This window comes from Colossoma macropomum, unplaced genomic scaffold (genome assembly GCF_904425465.1).
Source record: "Colossoma macropomum unplaced genomic scaffold, Colossoma_macropomum, whole genome shotgun sequence".
Classification (NCBI taxonomy): domain Eukaryota; kingdom Metazoa; phylum Chordata; class Actinopteri; order Characiformes; family Serrasalmidae; genus Colossoma; species Colossoma macropomum.
Window position 1 is genome coordinate 58,182,169 of NW_023494792.1, and position 23,484 is coordinate 58,205,652.

General features: G+C 43.4%; 1 protein-coding gene across 1 annotated transcript in view; it reads right to left on the reverse strand.

The window, feature by feature from the left end:
- plxna4 (plexin A4) overlaps positions 1–23,484 on the reverse strand; it is a 439,320-nt gene that overhangs the window by 174,239 nt on the left and 241,597 nt on the right. Inside the window, exon 5 of the mRNA XM_036577672.1 lies at positions 11,725–11,825. Coding sequence (XP_036433565.1) covers positions 11,725–11,825 — 101 coding nt within the window. The remainder of the gene's footprint in view (positions 1–11,724; positions 11,826–23,484) is intronic.

Genomic DNA, 23,484 nt, shown 5'->3' on the forward strand with positions numbered 1-23,484 from the left:
AGTTTAACTTTTTTCTTTCTTTCTTTTGTTTCTTTCTCTCTGTCTGTCTGTCTACCTTTCTTTCTTTCTTTCTTTCTTTCTTTCTTTCCTTCTTCCCTTCTTTCTTTCTTTCTTTTTTCTTTTTTTTGTTTCTTTCTGTCTGTCTTTATCTGCCTGTTTTTCTCCAAGCCTGTTTTCTTTGTCTGTCTTTAATTCTTTCTTTAATTTTTCTTTTGGTTTGTCTTTCTTTCTGTCTTTCTTTCTTTCTTTCTTTCTGTCTTTATTTCTTTCTTTCTTTCTTTCTTTATGTCTTTCCTTTTTGCCTTCTTTCTTTCAGTTTTACTTTTTACTTTCCTTTTTTGTTTCTTTCTGTCTGTCTGTCTTCCTTTCTTTCTTTCTTTCTTTCTTTCTTTTTGTTTCTGTCCATCTTCTTTCTTTCTTTTTTTCTTTCTTTCTTTCTTGCCTTCTTTCTTTCAGTTTAACTTTTTTCTTTCTTTCTTTTGTCTCTTTCTCTCTGTCTGTCTGTCTTCCTTTCTGTCTTTCCTTCTTCCCTTCTTTCTTTCTTTCTTTCTTTCTTACTTTCCGTCGTTGTCAGCACTGTTTTGCTGGGAATTAAACCCACCAAATCAATCGGCCTCAGGTTGGTACTGATCCTATGTTTAATCTTTCATGCGATCAGGACTTCAGATTGGTTTACACTCAGCGCAGGTCAATGGGAGGACATATTAGCAGAATAAAAGCCTTCGGTCCGCGCCATTGAAAGAGTCTGGCTGTGTGTGAGTGTGTGTGTGTGTGTGTGTGTGTGTGTGTGTGTGTAGTGGATCTACAATTTGAAGGTCAGAGCCAAATATCTGGAGACCGGGGACAGAGTTAATGCATTGTTAATTTAGTGTCACACTATCTCCTCAAGTGGGTCTCAGACACTCACACACAGACACGCTCACTATCAACTGCAGTCTGGGTCGAAGAGTGAGGTCAACCCCCCTCCCCACTCCCTCCGTCCATATCTCTCCTTCTCTCTGCAGACATGTATCCTTCTCTTTCTGAAGGACTGGTGACTTTCTTCTCAACTGCATGGACGAGCAGAGCTATCGCTCAGTACAAGCTGTGGCACAAGTACAAGAACTGGCCACTTTGTCGGAAACCCAGAACTTATAGGTCCTTCTTGCTGGTGTAAAGTTGGAGACTGCAGGCCAACTGTTGCTGCATGCTTTCTGTTATCCATCCATTAGTCCAGTGTGGAACTGAGGGCCAGTGTCCAGTACAGTGTGTTTGTTTTCCTTATAACGACTGATCAACGATGAATGGAGTAAAGGGCAGCTGATGAATTGTGAATGAGAACAGATGGGCTACACCTGTATAGTGGACTATAATGTAAGTGCAGCTCATAAAGTGGTTGTAAAGTGGATGTACAACACCTAACTTCAACCAGAAGCCTAGTCGTATCAGTCCAATGACAACTGTACACATTTCAAAGCAGAGAGAAGGTTCATATGGACCATAGCTTGAGAACAAAGTTTCCATGTAAACTATTTAAGGGGGAGTTTAATTAACGCCCTGTCAAACACTTCTTTTCGTTGTTGTCTGCGGCTCCCAGACGGTCCACATTTTTGCTCTGTCCTAATGTGTTGCAAGTACAAAAAAGGACTGTCTGGGGGTCCCTGAGGACCGGTTTGAGAACCACAGCCATAGACAATAATAAAAAAGAGTGTTTGAAAAGGCGTCATCTATGAAAAGGTGTTATCCATCCATCTACTCCTCTGTGGAGCGCGACTGAAAAGCACAGTGCTATTCGCTTCACGTTTTTAAACCAAGCTTTTAAGTTGAAAAACTGTCATACATCCTCTACAGCGCATATGAAAGAGCCACACGTCATCCAAGTGCCTGTGAAAGAACCGTAAGTCATCCACAGCGCATAAGAAAGAACCATGCATCAACAGCACCTACAAAAGAACCATATGTCATATACAGCACCTACTAAAGAACCATACGTCATCTACAGCGCCTACTAAAAAACTATGTCATCCACAGCGCCTACGAAAGAACCATACGTCATCTACAGCACCTACGAAAAAACTATTTGTCATCCACAGCGCTGACGAGAGAACCATACGTCATCTACAGCACCTACAAAAGAACTATATGTCATCCACAGTGCCTACGAAAGAACCATGTCATCTACAGCACCTACAAAAGAAGCATATGTCATCCACAGCGCCTACGAAAGAACCATGTCATCCACAGTACCTACGAAAGAACTATATGTCATCCACAGCGCCTACGAAAGAACTATATGTCATCCACAGTGCCTACGAAAGAACCATGTCATCTACAGCGCCTACGAAAGAACTATATGTCATCCACAGTGCCTATCCAACATGGAGGAAAAGCTAGTTTTGGCTGTTTTCAAAAAAGATCTCCAAACTGAACATGAATAGATTTTTCTGTTATTATTACACACAGAATGTCAGTTGTGAAGTGTTTACCAATCGTCGGTCTGGCACCTTCTCTCAGATAACTGTCTCATGTTTATCTACTTCTTAAGAAGTGTGTCCTGCTTCTTTTTAAGAACTAGACATGGCACGTCTTCAAAGCCATGGTTTAAACGCCTCCCTGCCATTGAGACAAGGTGTCGATCTCAGCCCTACTGCCTGCTTGAGAAAGGTCAACAAGTAGGCAAATAAAGCCAACAATGGCGTTTAGTACAGGACACACCCACTGAGCCTTTTCTGCTATGAAAGAAGACACGAGAACCACAGAGAGAAGACACTGAGCGAGGAATCGAGGTCCGTCCACAAAGGCAAAGAAGAAGCGAACAAAGCAGCAATTGATATCGAGGAGGAGGCCTTGTGCTGGGGTTAGACCGGCGTTAAGTTGGCTCTTTGTGGTTCTCTCATGGGAGCAGTGATGTTATCTGCCCTTCTGCCTGTTCTATGTGGTGTGAAGTGCAGAGAGGACAGTGCCGAGGCTTTGAGACAAACACAGCCAGAGATAACCATCTAACATTATTACACGCAGGCTCACCCTGATGAGCTTCTGTTTACCAGAATCCGTAACCTCTGACCCCAGCGCCGGATCCAATGGCGTACAAAAGCTGCGTGAATCAAAATATGGTCTAAAAGACTTTTGAGGCAAATTTAGAGAACGGGCGAAGAGAGGCAGAGATAGTTTTCGAGATAATAGAGTCTGTGTGATCATAATTACACTATACTAAAAGGAAAGGAGGGAGCGAGAGAGAGCGAGAGAGAGAGATTAGGGATGATTTTGTGCCATTTTCACCTCGCTTCTAAAAATGTCTCATTCAAATGTCAGAGTACGCGTGTAGCGTCTGTGGGTGACTGACATAAGTGGGTTCCTAAGAGACCAAACGCTGCATAGAAACCAACCAGCCTGGTTCAAAACACAGCATTTTTAATCCAGTCATTAGGACATTCCCACACTCGAGCAGCTGCCCAACCAACCCACGCAGGGTCGTGCCCTCTGACTCAACACTGCCATGGCGATTTCTGCATCTGCACAATTTACCTCCCTCTAACTGGACATGAGGAGCCATGTGCGCTAATGATGTCCAGTTCATGAATAAACCATTCTTCCAAACCGATTCTTTTCAATAAATTCATCTAACAGATTCAATTGTAGTGAGCACCACAGCTAAAAAGCACTCCTCTAAGCAGTTTAACCCTCTGGGGTCTGAGGGCGTTTTCTAAATTTGTTCATATCTTCTTAAATTGGCCTTTAAAGGCTCTTCATATAACATGATGCTCATATGTTTCATATCTAAATGTTCCGCTGTCTTGATCACTACTTTCCATTTCTGATCTCTGATGTGGACTGAATGAAGAATAAAGGGTTTCTGGCGTGATGGCTCAGTCCCTAAAGTGTCCATTGGTCAGTTTCAATCAAAATGTAGATGGACACACAAATCCACCAGTTCCACACTGAGAGAGGATAATGACGTGTATCTCAGCCCCTCTTCACAGGCTCATAACTCCGGATGTGAGTCATTTATGATCTCATGATAAGACGGCATGGAAAGGGCGACTTTACAGATTCAGGAAGTGATTGAACTGTATTTCTGCGCCGTACCATCACAAAGATAGAGACACATATATATAAAAACCCCCAGAGGAATAAACAGCATTTGTAGGTTGAACATATGTAACAGTTTTTAAACTTTGTATGGAGTCCTAAAGGCAACCTTTGATCTTAAATCCTGTCTTTGAATGAGACTGGACCATTACCATGTTATCATGTTAGCTTTCTGCCTATCTGCTCAGCCTACTTCAATGAGGGCACAATATGTTCCAGTTACAGAAGTTATAAATCACATAAAGGGAGGTCATGTTGCCCTGTGTTCATAGAGAATCTGTCTTATACAGCTAAGTTGATCACTCCACAGCACTGAAAATGAACTGGTTGAATTGTAGCACGAATCAAACTTATAACAATTACATGCATTAAACATTGAATTTAATGTAATGATGCCACATTATTCCAGTTTCCCCTTCCACATCCTACAGCAGGCATGTCAACTGGGGACTTTTCAGGCCAAAGTGCTGTGGAGATTAGTGTTTACATTCGTCTACCACTCTGAATTCCGTTCATGAAGGCTTTGTTAATTAGCTGATGAGCTGAATCAGGTGTGTTTAACGAGGCTGAAGTCTGCAGTGTTTTGGCCCACAAGGACTGGAGCCTGACACATGTTCTACAGACTGCAGTCAGCATATAGACTTGTTACTGCAATCTCGAGATAATTTCTAACTCAAACAACCTTCTAGGTTCATTTTTTGATATCAGATCAGACTTGTTGATGTGTCAGACCCCTAAGCACCCCAGTGGAGTAACAGTGGAGGAATCCGGAATTTCAACACACTCTCAGCAATACAAACTCACAGGAACCCACACGAGCCAACTTGTATGAAAAGCTATTGAGACTGCAGATCAAGGCCTGGGACGAGTTTAGTAGTCATTGTTTCTCTTTCCCTTTTCTCACTAATGAGCCCCCTTTATAAAATGCAAAATATCAAATATTTTGTCATTCAACCTAATAATGGCACTTTAGGTGGCAACAGGCACTTTAACTGGTTAAATACATTCTATTATTAGAAAAATAGCAGTTCAGATGAATTAAGGCACAGCTTATCAACCCAGATCGCGCACTTCAAATCATCCTCTGCCCTTTTTCATTTTTTAATAGTGCAATTCTATAAATGTTCTTTTCTGTTTCACCCTCTTATTGCTAATTGTTTCACCTACCTTGTTGTGCCAGTGTTACTTAAAGCTGCACAGTTGTGCTTCCTCCTCCAAAACACTTCACTGATAATTACCAAGCCCTTGAGTTGAATGAGGAAAGCTAAACTGTACAATCTTGGGACCCAGATCTCACTAACTGGCTACGCCAGGGCCATTTAAGAGGGTGTGTCAAACATGTATCAGTATATGCACTAATGCAGGGGTCGCAACCCAAACGTTAAGAAGAGCCATTTTGTTCTTTCAACAAAAATCAAACCATCTTGGGAGCCACAATATTTTATGTCCATTTTACCATCTTGGCTGTAAATATGTCTCGGTATGTGCTGATGTACTAGAATAGGCTAAAAAATGCACTATAAACAAAAACACAGACTTACTTCTGCTTTAGCTTTAGCTCAGCTATAGCCGCTTTTCTCACATCTCCAGCAGGAAACTTTTTCTCAATAGTGGAATAGTTTCTTGTAAAATGTCTCTCAATGTTTGATTTTTTATGAGGCTGAAGTCGCTTCTCATTCACCAGCTTCTTGTTCCAATTTTCCCGTTCCACCTTAAATAGTGCCTGAGGTGCCAGAGCGTAACTGCTGGAGCCTATTCCAGGGTTCAATGGCCAGAAGACATTAAACACCCTGGACAGGTCACCAGTCCATCAAAGAAGGAATATTTAATTATTATTTTTTTTGTTTCTGCCTTTATTTTACTTTTTTGGACCAAAACTGAAAACATCAAATGTTTCAGTGGCTGAAATTTCTATTTTATTGCAAAACCACAGCAATTACTCTAGACATCTAAGGGTTAATGTTTCTTCAAAGTAAACATTGTCTTCGAAAGCATGTAGCACTTCTAATGCTTTCTGTCCCAAATACCTCTGACAGTTGAGGCCAATATGAAAAAAGGGGGGGAAAACACTGTGAAAGGAAGATTTTTTTCTGCCCCCCTCCCCTCACTCACTTCAAGCAAGAGCAGATAGGCCATAATTGAAAATGCCTGCTGCATCCCTCCCTGCTCTCTCCCCCCTGCTTTATTGGCATGTGTGAGAAGGTGTGAATTCTCTTTCGGCTTGGTGCTGAAACCACCCAATCGCCGTGACAACCCCATACATCTCCCGCTCCCCACCATCATCCCTATTGATCCGCCACACCATGGGATTCATCCCCACCTTCCCCCCCCTTTAAAAACAATACAGCAATACGAGGGGAAATATCAGTGCTGAGTTATGGTTTTAATCCTCTCTCCAGCACGGAGACGGTGGGATTATGGCAGGGAAACGAGGGAGTGGGGGGTAGAGGAGAGGAGAGGAGAGGAGAGGAGAGGAGAGGAGAGTTAGTCCTCTCTGGGCTGGGGTTACTGGGCCTTGGTTAAATATGCAGAGAAAGAGAGAAAGAGAGAGGTGGGGAAGGTAAAGTCGGGGGCGATCAATCGGGCAGGGATGGAGAGCCGGGGTTGGGTTGCCAGTTTCCTTCAAAAGAGAGAGAGAGACTGTTCACTTACTCTGGGCAGCAGGCCATGCACTAAGAAAGAGAGTGAGAACAAGAAATGGAGGATTGGAGGGAGACAGTGGCCGAGAAAGAGAGACAGAGATATGCTGCTAGTTTCTAAGATAACTTAACTTGCCACAAAGCTATTTAACACCGTTAACTCATTCATTCTGTAGCAGTGCAGGCTGAAACACAGTGGCAGCTGTGGTTTGTTGCTATGATAGTAACTACAACTGTATCCCTCTAATTTAAGTGGCTTTTAAAATGACTCCTTGAGCAGCTCAGCAGCGAGTGCTTGTGGAAGACCTATGGATAAATCAACAAGCAGCAAACTAACAAAAGCAACAAAGTGGAAAAGCCCAGCTGCCCTCGAGAGCCTCCACTGTAACATGTGTCCAATTTGCTGAATATGGTAAACTCAGCAAATATAAATACAAATTGTGCACTAAGATTTACAGAAATTTTAAGTTTGTTCACTTATTTTAACTTAGAAATGTAATTTGACCAGGGGCCTACGACCGTATGATATATACACTAATTGGTTGGAACATGCAGCCACTGCTCTCACTGGTTGTTGGTGACATCATTCACTGGAAATCACATCATCTACAACCTCTGCTCAGGTTGATGTGGCAACCTGTTACAGAAGGGAAGCTTGTTTTGTCCACTCACATGGCCGTATCAAAATGTGATTAATCGTAATTATATATGTGTGCGTGTGTATATATATATATATATATATATATATGTGTGTGTGTGTGTGTGTGTGTGTGTGTGTGTGTGTGTGTGTATCAATTCTATGTAAAAATGTAACATAAGAGGCCTGATAACATGTGTATATATATATATATATATATATATATATAGATAGATAGATACCTATATATAGTCAATATGAGGTCTGCAATATGTGGTAGGCACTCCGGCACTTATCTCTATAGAATATAGACTAATTAAAACACTGATGCATGATAAGCAAACTTATGTGCTTTGCCAGCACTGTAACTTCATATGTTCATGCCAAAAAACTTCTCTGAGTTGAGCTTAGTTAAAAGAGAGAGATCAAGGGTGGGAGAGAGAGAGAGCGCAGAAGTGGTACTGTGTGAAGAAGAGCAGTGGAGGACGAAATGAAAAGCGAGTAGAAGAGCAGAAAAGTCTGGAAAGTGGCAGAGGGGGTCAAAAACGAGGCTTGGTGCAGAACGTTTGTGGGGGGGTTGAGGGGCACGAGGAATAAAGCACGCAGCCAGACTGGCATGGCGGCCCTGCGGAGGAGGACAGGAGAGAGCACGATTCGGCTCCAGCCTGTGTAAGTGTGCTGTAATCCACCATAAAGACCTGTTGGGTCAAGGACCCCCCCCGGCTCCCCACGGCTAAGAGGCGAAACTGCTTCTCTCGCCCAACGGGACGGGGCTGAGGAGCGACGGAGAGCTGAAACGAAGAGAGAGGGATGGATGGAGAGAGATGTGATTGTTATCTGCCTGCTCTCTGACAGCCCAATCTGTAGCCACCAATTAGCTCTTTCTTTTAAGGACAGCCAGGTCATTAGAGCCCCGCTCCCACAGTACATCAACGTGGATGGGATCCAAAAAGCCCCTTGGCAGGGAACGATCAACGGCTTCTGTTAAGATAATCGCCTCGTGCGTATTAAATCACAACCCATTAAAGGAAAGCAGACGGTGCAGGATGTCCATGCAGAGTTTTTTGTGAAAGGTACACTTTTGCGGTAGCTAACATTGGTCCAAAACAGGAGTTTACTGGTTCCATTCCCAAGCAATTGAGCTGGAATGAGGCTGTGGATTAGAGTTTGGGGACCTGCCCTGAGTGAGTACATGCATTTTGGTGGCTGTCAGTCAAAGGAAAGTATATGTCTTGGTTAGGGGTGAAAATGAATGGGAGTCTATGTGAGGAACGAGGGATGAAAAAATGACATATAGAGGAGTGCAGGTCAGTATGGCTGTCGAATAGAGCTTGGGGACCTGCCCTGAGTGAGTACATGCATTTTGGTGGCTGTCAGTCAAAGGAAAGTATATGTCTTGTTTGGGGGTGAAAATGAATGGGAGTCTATGAGAGGAATGAATGAATTAATGAATGAATGGGACTCTATCGGGAGGGAATGAAGGATGAAAAAAACGACACATAGAGGAGTGCGGGTTGGTACAGCTGTGCAGTAGAATTTGATGTCCTACCCTTAGTGGGTACATGTAGTGTGGTGGCTGTAGGGCAATGAAGTAATAGAGTTTGTGTGGTGGTGAAAATGAATGGGAGTCTATGGGAGAAAGAAGGGATGGAAAAAAATGACAAACGAGTGTGACAAATGAGTGTGGGCCAGAACAGCAGTGAATTTGTGCTTAGGGGCCTGCCCTGAGATAGTATATGAGGAATACAGTCTTTCGGTCAAGCAGAAGTACAGTAGATTGTAATGCAATTTTTTTACCCCATTCATTCCTATTGGAAAAAAAATAGAATAAGATTAAGTGACCCTTATTAGTCCCACAATGGGGAAATTTCACCTTCGCATTTAACCCATCCGTGCAGTGAAACACCACATACGCACTAGTAAGCGCACACAGTAGGGGGCAGTAAGCACACTTGCCCAGAGCGGTGGGCAGCCCTATCCGCAGCTGGGGGTTAGGTGCCTAGCTCAAGGGTACCTCAGTCATGTACTGTCGGCTATGGGGATCGAACAGGCAACCTAACCTATCCCTAACCTCCAGTCCACGACTACCCCTAAAATTTAATGAAGACTGTACGAAAACTGTGTATCAGATCAAAAAGCTGCATACAAGCCTAAATCTCACATTCAAACCAGACAATCTGGAGTTGAAACGGTGCTGATATCTTGAAAACTGCGGGATGAGTTACAGGGCATATAATATTTACCTAGAATTATTGATATTAAATGATATAGAGGATTTTTGGCCATATCAGCCACATCTAGCTGACACTACGCATTGACAAACTTCACGGCAAATCTATAAATAACTGCAGAACGCAAAAACCCATCACGTCCAATGCTAGCAGGCAACAAAACTGCATCGCTGCCCAGTGGAGGAGGGCAGGACAGGGCTGTTGTGGTGTGGGCAGCAGCTATAAGAGCTCAGAGAGGGCTGAGAGTCTCTGGAGGACTGAAACACAGACATGCTATTTAAGCCCCCAGTCTCACCTTTCTCTGCTAATGCACTGAACAAGAGAGAAAGAGGGCGAGAGAGAGAGAGAGAGATGCACAAGTTTTCAAGTTTTTCCCTGAACTTGGCCAACCAAGTGGCTAATGCTGCGAGCCAAATGCCCACTGCACTGTCCTCTAATGCTTCTGCATGTCCTGTGAGAGCAGAGTGAACTCCACAGCCCCCGACAGGATCATCATCCCTCCATCATTACACTCGTACAGGTTACTTTCTTTCTAACCCCTCTCTCTCTCTCTGGGTCTTCTCCTGCACTTAAGAGGCTTTAGACCCTGCACGCTGTTTCTGACATACCGCCCGCATCTCTGTGACCTTCCCTGGCCTTGACGGTCCTCAGTGCCAGCGGTGCTGTGTTTGTCTGTACGGGAGGGAAGTGTGGAGGTCTGAGAAAGCTGCGAGGCTGCAGACCCCCCTGAAGAGGGGCGCGAACGCTCGCACATACACGCACCTCCAGGGTCCTCACAAGAATCCAATTCAATTTATGGTGAAGTGGGAAATGTGCCAGGCCCCTGAGGGCCCACAGCCTACCTCTAGCTCATCTCTCTATGGTGGGGGGAGAGTGGAAGGGGTGGTCTGACTCAGAGTGTGTATGTGTCTGTTATCTATTTAGAGGGAGACTTTGAGTGCACAAGAAATAAGGAACCCATTAAAACATACAGACTTCATGCGAGCATCTACCCAAATAAGGTGATGCACTGAGATCTAAATGTATATACACTATATGGCCAAAAGTATTGAGTCCAGATGTTTTACCCATTGCTAACAGGTGTATAAACTCAAGCACACAGCTGTGCAATCTCCATAGACAAATACTGGCAGTATAAAGGGTCATACTGAAGAGCTCAGTGACTTTAAACGTGGCACTGTCATAGGACGCCACCTTTGGCAGCACAATAATGTTGCGTAGGGAGCTTCATGAAGTGGGCTTCTATGGCCAAGCGGCTGCACACAAGCCTAAGATCTCTATGTGCAACGCCAAATGTCAGTTGGAGTGGCGTAAAGTACACCGCCACTGGACTCCACTGGAGCAGTGGAAACTCTCTGGAGTGATGAATCACGCTTTACTATCTGACATTCTGATGGATGAATCTGGGTTTGGTGGATGGCAGGACAACTCTACCTACGGGGATGCATAGCGCCAACAGTAAAGTTTGGTGGAGGGGGGGTTATTGGGGTGTTTTTCAGGGTTTGGGCCCCTTAGTTCCAGTGAAGGGTGATGTTAATGCTACAGCATTAACCCTTTCCTGTTCCAGCATGACTGAACAAAGTGAGCTCCATAAAGACATGGTTTGACTGGTTTGGTATGGAGGAACTCCAGTGGCCTGCACAGAGCACTGACCTCAACCCCACTGAACACTTTTGGGATAAACTGGAACACTGATTGTGAACCAGGCCCTTGCATCCAACATCACTGCCTGTCCTCACAAATGCTCTTTTGACTGAACGGGCACTAATTCCCACAGACACACTCTGAAACTCCTGTTATAGCCGCAAATGGGGCCCAACTCCATATTAATGCCCCTGGTTTTGGAATGGAATGTCCAATGAGCTCATATAGGTGTGATGGTCAGGTGTCCACACACTTTTGGCCATGTAGAGTAATTTCCACATTTAAAAAATACATCAATGCAATTTTGTATTTCTATTTATTTAACCTTTGGCAATAACTGTGTTGACATATTTTATTCATGACATTTCAATCCAGTGTTTTCAGTGCAGATTTAGCCCATCTACCCCCTCTGCTGCCTAGAGCAGTTACTGAATGATCCATGCTAGCATTTGCCCTTAAGCTAGCTGAATGCAGCCAGTGTGAAGAGGAAGCGTGTGGTACTTACATGCTGTGCAGCACACACCATCCGCAGTGCGGGTCCCCGGAGCCCAGACACTCATTGCATGACGAGTACTGCTCACAGGCCTCTACTGGAACACGCGTGAGCTGGGGAGTAAAGAGGCAGAGTTAGTAAGCTTAGTGCAGCTACGCTACGTTAGCGAAGAGCGCACACATGAGCATAGTGGTGAAAACACCCCTGGCGTAACGATTATCCTATAGAAAGAATTTAGCTGGGTGGTAAAGGACAAAAAAGGCAATTTGGTCAATTTCTTTCTGAAAGGCAACCATAGAGAAACATTCTTCAGTCTGAGAGTTGCTATAATATCACTTTGTCAGCCGTCTGTCCAGCAGGGCTATACAACAAATTCAGCAGCACAAAGGAAGCAGACAGACGAGCACATTCATAAACGTGATGAAAGTGATGGGGAATCTGTCGGTCTCCATGGGTTAAATCAGTGGATGAGCTAATGCTAGATGAAAGGCAGGTGTCGGCTTCTGCACGAGGTGCATTATTTTCCCGCTCGCTGAATGATGTGGAAACATGTTGGCTTGTCGAGGCAACATTAAAAACAGAGAAATATCTTTTACAGCTAATATAGTTAGCCTAGCTACACCACCCTGCTAGAAAAAAACAGCCTTTCCTGTTCCATGACTGAGCCCCTGTGCACAAAGAGAGCCCATAAAGACATGGTTTGATGAGTCTGGTGTGGAGGAACTCCAGTGGCCTGCACAGAGCCCTGACCTCAACCGCACTGAACACCTTTGGGATAACCTAGAATTACATTTCACATAGAACAGCATGGAGTTCATACTTTCAGCAGGGTAATTCAGACCTCTGAGACACGTCTGCGGCACGACAAGACACTCGTATTCTGTAGTAGCAAATAAACTAATATATGATACACATATTATTGTAACCATAATAGCAATAACACTGTCCGAACACTCTTTTCAAGAGTTACAATGAGGCTAAGGCAGGGGTCGCAACCCAAATGTTAAGAAGAGCCATTTTGTGCTTTCAACAAAAAAACACCTTGGGAACCTCAACATTTTATGTCCATTTTACCATCTTGGCTGTAAATATGTCTCAGTATGTGCTCATGTGCTAATACAGGTTAAAAAACATAATATAAATGAAAATGCAGACTTACTTTGCTCTGCTTTAAGCTTTAGCTCAGCTATTGCCGCTTTTCTCACATCTCCAGCAGGAAACTTCCACAAAAGTAGAATAGTTTCCTGTAAAATGTCTCTCAACGTTTGATTTTTTACGAGGCTGAAGTCGCTTCTCATTCGCCAGCTTTTTGTTCGAATTTTCCCGTTCCACCTTAAATGGTGCCTGAGGAGCCAGAATGTAAATACTGCACCATTTAAGGTGAAACAGGAGAATTCGAATGAGAAGCTGAATTTCGTGACTTTTTAGTGTTTGACAGTTTTTCATTGCAGATTAAATGTATCAGGAAACAAGATGGAGTGATTATAACAGTGCATTCGTCACCAAATTATCGATGTTCGTCTTTGCCTTTTCGTTAGCCACTAGCTAGGAGAAATTGTCTGCGTTGCTATGGTGACCAGCAGTCTGCGCTGATCTTCAGGGTTAAAGGGTGAATCAGCAGTTCTACATTAACTCCAGAGTTTAAGACCATTTATTGTTAAACTGTGTTGAACGATCAGCAGAGCTTTATTTTACTGCAAAGGAGGATTATTTTATTTTTACCTACAAATCTGATTCTGCTGTGGAGCCGTAACAGGGCAGTAAAAGGGCTAAACCAGCAGGGCAGGGCAGTAAAAGAGCTAAACGGAGCCACATGTGTCCGACCCCTGAGCCAAGGCTACAGTGCTTTTGGCTGGATATCGCAGGTGATAATAAAGCACTGTAACCAGCTTGCCTTTCTTTGGATCCACTAATATAACATTATTCTGACATTTCACCAGATGTAATGTGACAGTCGCCGAGCAGCGGTATTCACGACTTGTGAAATACTCTTTTCTCGCTGTTATTCTCCCTAAAGTGTCTCCGGGCAGCGACGGGCCATATTTTCACACCAGCGACAGGGAAATGTGACTGGTGAAGATGTGAAATGATAAGAACACAGACGTGTAACGAACGTTCGCACCCTTCACACGTGTCGTGTCAGTTAAGCTGCAGAATGAAGCAGGGTTCAGTTAAGTTCAGAGCCAGAGAGGGAGAGAGAGGTAGCCTCTAGGCTGTTACAGGCTTCGGAAAGAGAGAGAGAGAGAGAGAGAGAGAGAGAGGGACAGAGAGAGGAAGATAGAGAGAGGCTGAAATATAGATGTAATAACCCTGGAGGGACAGAACCCTGTGTCATCCCTGTCTCGAGGGCCGAGGCTTAGAGCCCCCGGCTTTCATCAGCCTTTTGATTAATGACCCGTCACTGGCCAGTGACTGTTGTCAATCACCTGTCAGCCGGGTAGGAGCAGAGAGAGAAAGAGGGAGGCATTTGGAGCCACGTTTTCCCTCCGTGGCACCAAATATCCACTGTTTTGAACAGTATTGAATATCTTAAAGAGATGCTAACAGGGCTAGAGGTGAATAGTGGCTACCGCTTAGCCTGGTTTCTTTGCATAAAGCTAATAGGTTTTTAACTTTCAGTCCTCACTATCAGCTGCCTCCATCACGTCTTGTGGTGGGAGCATATCTGGTGTACCTCCACAATTGGACCATCCTCAGAAAATATGAGCCTCTGTGGAAAATGCTGCCCTTGACCCGCTCCCAGAAGGGCAGGAGCCAGAAAGCCAGCTGTGTTGACCCATCTGCATTAATGGCATTACAGTTTCGTTCTGACAAAAAGCCAGCCATTTATCATCATCATCAGCAATTCTTTTTGATTCTCTCGTGTTGGTCGGCTGCCACGATCCACAGATTGCACAGAATTGCCTGTAAAGTTGTGGCTTTATAACAGAGATCAGAGCAGCTCAGGCGAGGTGAAGATATGACAAGGGAGGAGCTCTACTAGGTACATCCTTTCATCTCATCATTGGAAAAAATAAGAAAGGATAAAGGCTCAGCATCCCTCTATATACATTTATACATACATACAGTCGTGTGCAAACGTTTGGGCACCCCTTTATTTGGAGTGGTCCTTTGTAGATGATTAATAAACTCTTTCAGTTTCAGTAACACATCAACAACATATCACTAAAGTAGCAACAGTGAGGCATCCGAATGCATTAACTAGGATTAAATTGAAGTAAATATCTTGAAGATGTACTGTTGATACAGTATTCACACTAAGTAGATGTTGTTGATATGTTACATGAAGTAGATTTAATATGTTACTTCCATTACACAAAACCCAACCTTACTCAACCTTACCCAACCTTAATTCTAATCCTAACCTTAACCTCAACCTAAAACCTAATCTAACACTCACCCTGGCCATAATCCTAACCTTGACCTCAGCCAAACTTTAATCCAGTTATGCTCCAGGTACAGAATGGTGTCAGTGTGTCTGTAACAGCCCGTTGAGGATGTTGATGGTCTGTATTAAACCTGTTAATGTTCAGTTTCTCTCGGGTTAAACATCTACAGATCTGAACCTGGACTTCAAATAAAGTGAAAAACAACTGAATTCAGCTGATTATAAACAATTTTTATTTCTGTGGTTAATCAAAAATCTCAATGATCTACTGAATGTATTCACTGCTGCTACATCATTGATATGTTGTTGATGTTGATGATATATATGATATATATATATATATATATATGTGTGTGTGTGTGTGTATATATATATATATATATATATATATATATATAGCACCTGGTACTTTCAAATTCTGAAAAAAAAAACAACATACAACATATACAGCCATATAAGGATTGTTCCCACAGTGACCTATATAGCGTGAACCATTTCACTATTTCACTAGTGAAATACTGTATGGAGAAGGAATTAACATTCTGGTTCATTTTAGAAAACCACCCCATTCACACTCACTAGAGCTGCATGCTATCCGGACTGCTACATATTGCATATTGCTATATTGCTACATATTGCAATTGCACTACACCTTGCAATACATTAAAAAACACTGGGGAACCTCTGATAAAATGGTCAAAGACCGGCTAATTGTTTTGACCAAAATTATTTATGATCGACTAGATTCAACTAAACACCCACAGGAACTCATCTGGAAGATTTAAGGGAGCTCAGAATGCCGATAGCACACAATTCACTTGTTACGTAGTCTTCTCCAATATCAGCACCTCAAAGGCCTTACGATGTACAGTTGTATGCAAATATTTGAACACCCCAAGTTAAATTACATGTTTTGTTCTCATTCATTTCTAATAATTAAAAAAAAAAAGTTTTACATATTTAAAAACCTACTTTTGCACAGACCACATTTTGTTTTTTTCCCAGTGTGTTAAACTCAGCAAATAAACAGTGATTTTGCAGTAAAATGTGCAGATATGTACTTAGAAAACCAACAAACCATGTCATTTCACCACGGCACCCAAGCTTTTGCATATGACTGTACTCTGCAGCCCTTTAGGGACACTTAGAGACCAGCCTGCTGCGACTAGCATGCATCCATTTGCATCTACTTTCAATGCAGAGGGTGAAAGTATTCAGTGTTTTTTTCACAGCAGTCAAACTGCCACTACAGAAAGCTGACCAGTATCTACAGCCACATCTTAAGCCAATGTGGCACTGGAAAGGCGTGGATTTGGGGCGCGCCGCCACGCGCTGATGCAACAAATGTGATTAAGATGTAAAAGAGGCCACACTTAGGGCGAGTTCCCCTCCTGGTTTTGATCTGGTTTGGTCCAATCTCCCAGCGGGCAGCCGTTTCCCCCGCAGCCAGGCATCCGCGGCCTGATGCATATCACCGACCTGCACGCCGGCACAAAAACCAATCTCTCCCCACTCCATTTCACAGCCGTGAAGGTGCATTTTCCTATAGACATGCTCCTCAGGCCGCCAATCACACGTGGCTGAGGCGCTGACGCAGATCCGGCTGCAGATAGCCCTTGCCGGACGGATAGAGAGAGACAGCGCTGCTATAATAAACGATAAGGCTTTGGAAGTGCTGATGAAATTCCAGTCTCTTCCAGAACGGCCTTTCTTGATATTCATGAAAGGGGCACAGTCAGAGCGCAGAGGTGTGCGTGTGTGCGTGTTATTAGTTTGTGATGGTGAGGAAAACAGGGATGAAATATCAGGTTAGAGAGGGAAAGGCTGTAACTGTAGAGCAACAGATGAACAGATGCAACTGTCTGAACTGAGCATGTAAATGAGCGTATTGTGTTACAGGTGTAGACACACACACTGCTTTCTCACGACAATGATGATGATGATGATGATGATGCAGTCGTGTTCAGAAGTGCCAAACTGCATGTTGTGTTGTTTTTCTATGTGAAAATAAGTGAACACATCCTCTACAGAGGACGTGTTCACTTATTTTGTTTATTCGAACATCTGGTGAAATGTCAGAATAATGTTATATTAGTGGATCCAAAGAAAGGCAACACTGGTTACAGTGCTTTATTATCACCTGCGATATCCAGCCAAAAGCACTGTAGCCTTGGCTCAGGGTTCGGACACATGTGGCTCCGTTTAGCTCTTTTACTGCCCTGCCCTGCTGGTTTAGCTCTTTTACTGCCCTGTTACGGCTCCACAGCAGAATCAGATTTGTAGGTAAAAATAAAATAATCCTCCTTTGCAGTAAAATAAAGCTCTGCTGATCGTTCAACACAGTTTAACCATAAATGGTCTTAAACTCTGGAGTTAATGTAGAACTGCTAATTCACCCTTTAACCCTGAAGATCAGCGCAGACTGCTGGTCACCATAGCAACGCAGACAATTTCTCCTAGCTAGTAGCTAACGAAACGGCAAAGACGAACATCGATAATTATAAAATATTATAAAATATAATCACTCCATCTTGTTTCCTGATACGTTTAATCTGCAGCTAAAACTGTCAAACACCAAAAAGTCACGAAGCTGAATTCAGCTCCTCATTTGTTTATTCGAATTTAGCACACTGGGAAAGGAATAAAACATGGCATGTATTATCTGAGCAAATTTCCAAGATATTAAACTCAGTAATTAAATAGAATTTGTGCATTAAAATTTAAGAAACATGCCATATTCCAGGGAATTCCCTGTGGACTTCCGTGTTGACTTACTTTACTTACTTTCAGTAGGAAAATCAACATGTAATTTGACCAGAAGTGTTCAAACTTTTGCATACCGGACAAGCAGAATCTGCAGGCCTTCAAGAGTCAGCCTTGCGCTTAACTGACTCGCACCTCAACTTGGACTTGTGTGTAACCGACTCACGACTCAACTTGGATTTGTGCTTAACTGACTCACAAATCAGTGCGGTCTTGCATATACATGACCTGCGACTCAACTCTGCCTTATTAACTTTTTGTGCTTGACTGACTCGCAACTCAGTGCAGACTCGCGTGTACGTGACTCGCAACTTGACGCGGCCTTGTGCTCAACTGACTCATGACTCAGCCTCGTGCTTAACTGATTCTCAACTCGGACTCATGTTTAACTGACTTGAGACTCGGACACATGCTTAACTGATTCAAGCTCAACTTGGACTTGCACTTCACTGGCTCGCAGCTTGACTTGGGCTTGGTCCTTAACTGAGTCCAGACTCAACTTGGACTTGTGCTTAAATGACTCACGACTCGACTTGGATTCGCACTTTACTAACTCGTGAATCAATGCAGACTCATGCTTAACTAACTTGACTCAGATCCACATTTTATTGGCTCGTGACTAGACTCGGATTCATGCTTAACTGACTCAGGTTTGCACTTTACTGACTTGTGACTTGATTCAGAGTCATGTGTAGGTGACTCACGACTTGAGTTGAATTCATGCCTAATTGACTCGCTACTCAGTGCAGTCTCATGTGTACATGACTCATGACTCAACTCGGCCTTGTGCTTAACTGACTCGCGACTCAATTTGGCATTGTGCTTTACTGACTCATGACTCGACTCGGACTCATGTGCAAACGACTCGTGACTCGACTGGGACTTGTGCTTAATTGACCCGCGACTCCAGTACACATGACTTGCAACTTACTGACTTGTGGCTCAGACTCACACTTTCCTGACTCGCCACTTGATTCAGACTCACACTTAACTGACTCATGACTCGACTCATTTGCAAGCGACTCGTGACACGACTTGAACTCGTGCTTAACTGACTTGCGACTCGACTCGGCCTTGTGCTTTATTCACTCTTGACTCGACTCGGACTCACGCTTAACTGACTCGCGACTCGACTCGGACTCGCATGAAGCGACTTGTGAATAACTCAGCAGTCTACTGAAGCGGTTGAACCACAACAGTAGTTATCAGAGATCTGATATTAATACCCGACTCGTTATTCTGAGCTTTGTGTCCAACAGTGCAGCTGTGAGTTGAACTGAAAGGCTGCTGTTTTTCCACCTTACCTGGCAAACAGGGATGTGAAAAGGAAAACAAGACAGAAACAGCAGCTCCTGACATCTATAATTCAGTGTGTGTATAGGTGTGTAAGTATGTTTGGACTCTTCTCGGCCGATATCCTTTAGCGAGTGACCGGCCTTCTCCGCTCAGTCAGCCATGAATCTAATCGCACGCTGAGTAAAGTAGAGACTATTTTTAGTAGACAGTATGATTTCCTCCACACACCTTACCTCCTTCTCTCTCTCTCTCTCTCTCTCTCTGTCTCTCTCTCTCTATCTCTCTCTCTCTCTCTGTCTCCCTCACACAGGATGCATCAGCACCTCAAGAAGAGCTTTTAAAGCCGCTTTATGCTGATACAGAGACAGGTTGAAAGCCGGTGAACAGAGGCGGCTAATGTTTAGGACGTCACTCCTGCCTCTATGATAGCATCATGTATGAAGAGTAGATGTCAAATGGTAGGTTTAAAAGCACAAACAAGCCACATATCTGAGATTCTGTGAGGATCTGTGGTTAGAAATGTGCTTCTCACAGCTTATAATGAAAGTCCAGTGATACTGTGGTCAGCAGGGAATGATGTGTTTTAACAGGTTTAATGGCAGGGGGGTCTCACTCCTCAACTCTTTCACTCCTCATTGCTCACTAGCAGCTCAACACAGAGTCACAGAGAGACTGCAGTGTCCTGGTTTATCTGATAACAGGGTCGTTCTCCATTTGGATGGGGAACCATGTCACAAAGACTGCAGGGCTTAAAAAGATGCTTAACATATCAGGCACAGCTCCAAAAGCCGGTATGTGCATTTACACAGTTGATCTAAGATTAAATAACACTTTTCCCTCATGATTCTCTGATTTTTCTTTTTTATCCTGTTTCAATCGCTCTGCATCTGTAAAACAGCTCATCACAAAACCAATGTTCAACATTTGAGAAACCATTTTTAATATAAAACAATATTTTTAAGAGGTTTAACTTAGGAATTTGTATAAAACAGATTCATGTTTGCTTTCTATATCATTAACGTTATACTACATTTAAAAATATGTATTTTATTAAAAAAATTCATTGGTCACAGAGATTTTGGTCACTGGTTTTATCAGGACTCATATTACATTTTCACACAGTATTTTCAGCTCTATTAAACTGTTTCTTTGGGTCGAGGCTCATTAGAGAGGAAGCATCTCAAGGCATGAGAAGGCGAGTCACACTCACTCACTATATTTCATTAATTTATTAATAATTTTGTTTATCCGGCAGCTCATAACCTCTATGTGTCACTGGTGTTATGTGCTTTAATGGCTGGGTAATTAAAATTTGCCAAAATAATGCCAGAAATCATTTTTATTACTGATTTTAAATAGTTTCACAAGGTCACCTGACGACCAATGAGTCAGCCAATTTACAGAATCCTCAGTTTTAACCAGAATGTCACTGGAGTCACCGTCACTGGTGTTACACCATATTCATACAACACCAGTGACTGTAAGATACGTTTGGAATTAAACTCTCCTTTTGACAGACACCGATCAGGCATAACATTATGACCATTGTTTCTACGCTCATTGTCCATTTTATCAGCTCCACTTACTATATAGGTGCACTTTGTAGTTCTAGTCCATCTGTTTCTCTGCATACTTTGTTAGCCCCCTTTTAACCTGTTCTTTAGTGGTCAGGACCCCCATGGACCAGTTACAGTTACAGACTGTAGTCCATCTGTTTCTCTGCATACTTTGTTAGCCCCCTTTTACCCTGTTCTTCAGTGGTCACGGCCCACAGGACACACCACCACCACGTCAGTGTTACTGCAGTGCTGAGAATGATCCACCACCCAAATACTGCCTGCTCTGTGAGGGTCCATGGGGGTCCTGACCACTGAAGAACAGGGTAAAAGGGGGCTAACAAAGTATGCAGAGAAACAGATGGACTACAGTCTGTAATTGTAGAACTACAAAGTGCACCTATATAGTAAGTGGAGCTGATAAAATGGACAATGAGCGTAGAAACAAGGAGGTGGTCAGAATGTTATGCCTGATCGGTGTATATGATAATAGGAGATGTTAATGGACATATTAAGATTTTTAAAAATGTATCCGCCGGAATTCCCACTCCAAATGGAGAACGACCCGACAAAATTACTGGGAAAAATCTTTTATTTGATGATATTAGTTAAAAATATCTGCTTGATTTCCACTCCTGCCAGCAGAGTGGCCACCAGGGGGCCTGAGGAAGGAAGTGAAGCCTTGCAGATATTGATGGGATTTACTCAAGCATGGTATAAATTGATAAGAATTATTATTTCTCACTCGTAGCTCATTAAAGCAAGCGATTCTGTCAAGAATGCAGATTATAAATCCTAAATTAATACCACATCTGTGTCTGTAAGTAAGAGAGGAGCTATTTCATTATGATTACTATTAGAAGTTACTGGTGTGCCTACAGTCTTGTTTTTGTTGGAAAAAAAACATTTATTATATACATTTTTGTCATTTTTTACGTTGAAACAGATGGAAAAAGGTGCAGACATGAAGCTGTCCATAAAGAAAGTCAATTGAAAGTGAATAGAAGTTATCTGTAACTGTGTACCAGACTTCTCACAGTTAAAGTGGAGGGTGCAGGTAAGGAAACCAAACGATGGCAAAGGTTGAACAGAACTAATGGTCCTCTGGATGACTGAGGGTCACTGCTTTAATTGGTTTGTCAGTTTAGGCCCAGTCTAATTCGACACTGCCACTCTCTGCACCAGCCCACAGTACAGATTAACTGAGCAATGATTAAATGCTTTTACGCTCCACTTCCTCTGCTTTAGAGCTGATTACTGTCCATATCTGATCACCAGGCAGCAGAACAGCCCAACGTCCTCATCTGTAAAACTCAGCTGTGATTTAAACATCGCAGAAAATTTAATTTACATGTCAAAATTTTAAGAGGGACAAGAGACATTTACTGAGACTGAGAGAGAAAGAGAGAGAGAGAGAGAGAGAGAGAGAGAGACAGAGAGAGAGAGAGAGAGGGGGAGAGGGAGGGAGAGAGCGTAAGCGCAAGAAGGAAACAAAAAACCAGTGAGAGAAGAAGCACCAAAAAGAGAAAAGGAGAAAATAGAACATAGAAGATACAGAGAAAGGTAGAGGAGATAGAAGGAAAGAAAGAGAGAAAGAGCAAGGGAGAGAAGAAGGAGGAAAGAAAAAAGGAGAGAAAAGAGAGGCAGATAGAGCAGAAAGTGAGAGAGTGAAGGAAACAGAGAGAGAAAGGAAGAGAAAAATGAAAGACAAAACGAGAAAGACAGACAGAGAAGGAAAACAGAAAGCAAGCAAGAGAGAAAGAAGGAGAAAGAGAGAGCAAGGATAAGAGTGAACGAAGGAAAGAGAGTATCAGGAAGAGAAGAGGGAGGAAAGAGAGAAAAGGAGAGAAAGGAGCGAGAGAATGAGAAGGAAACACAGAGAGAGAGACGGGGGAGGGAGAGAGAGATGGAAGGAGAGAGACAGATGCGAAACGGAGAGGGAGAGGTAGAGAGAGAGAGAGATGGGGAGGGAGAGAGAGAGAAAGGGAGAGAGAGAGAGTGGGAGAGAGAAAGAGAGAAGGAAACACAACACATAGAGAGAGACGGGGAGGGAGAGAGAGAGATGGAGGGAGAGAGAGAGCAAGAGAGAGAGCGAGAGAGACAGAGAGAGAGAGAAGGACACAGAGAGAGAGAGAGAGACAGGGGAGAGAGAGAGGGAGAAAGACATGGGGAGGAAGAGGAGGAGAGAGAGAGAGATGGAGAGAGAGAGGAGAGAGCGAGGCAGAGAGAGAGAGAGAGAGAAAGAGAAAGAGAAACCGAGACTGAGGGAGGGAGAGAAAGATGTAAGGAGAGAGAGAGATGGGGAAGGAGAGAGAGAGAGAGAGAGAGAGCGAGCAGTATGAGGAGGGAGCAGCGCAGAAGCAGGAATCTCATTAGGCTGTGACTCTGTTAGATTATCAGTCATTTATCTGAGCGCAGTGTGGGACTCACACGGCTTTAAAATGAAGCAAATCGACCAACAGCACCATCCAGCAGACTAATGCTGCTTTTAAAGAGAGAGAAGAGACGACCAGGAGCAGAATGAGCGTGAGGGCGAGCGTGAGGGCGAGCGTGAGGGCGAGACAGGCCTGCGTGAAAGCTCTCACGCCCTGAGAATGTTGTTCTTCTCCGCTACAGCACAGTCTAATCTACAGTCATTCCTCATCACCTTCCTACAAGTTCAGGTCATTTCAAGACACTGAGTGAAGATTAAGAGCCATCAGCAGCGCAATGAATCTGCTTAATGCTAACCGCTAGCGAGAGACTCTCCTTCCCCACATTAACATTAAC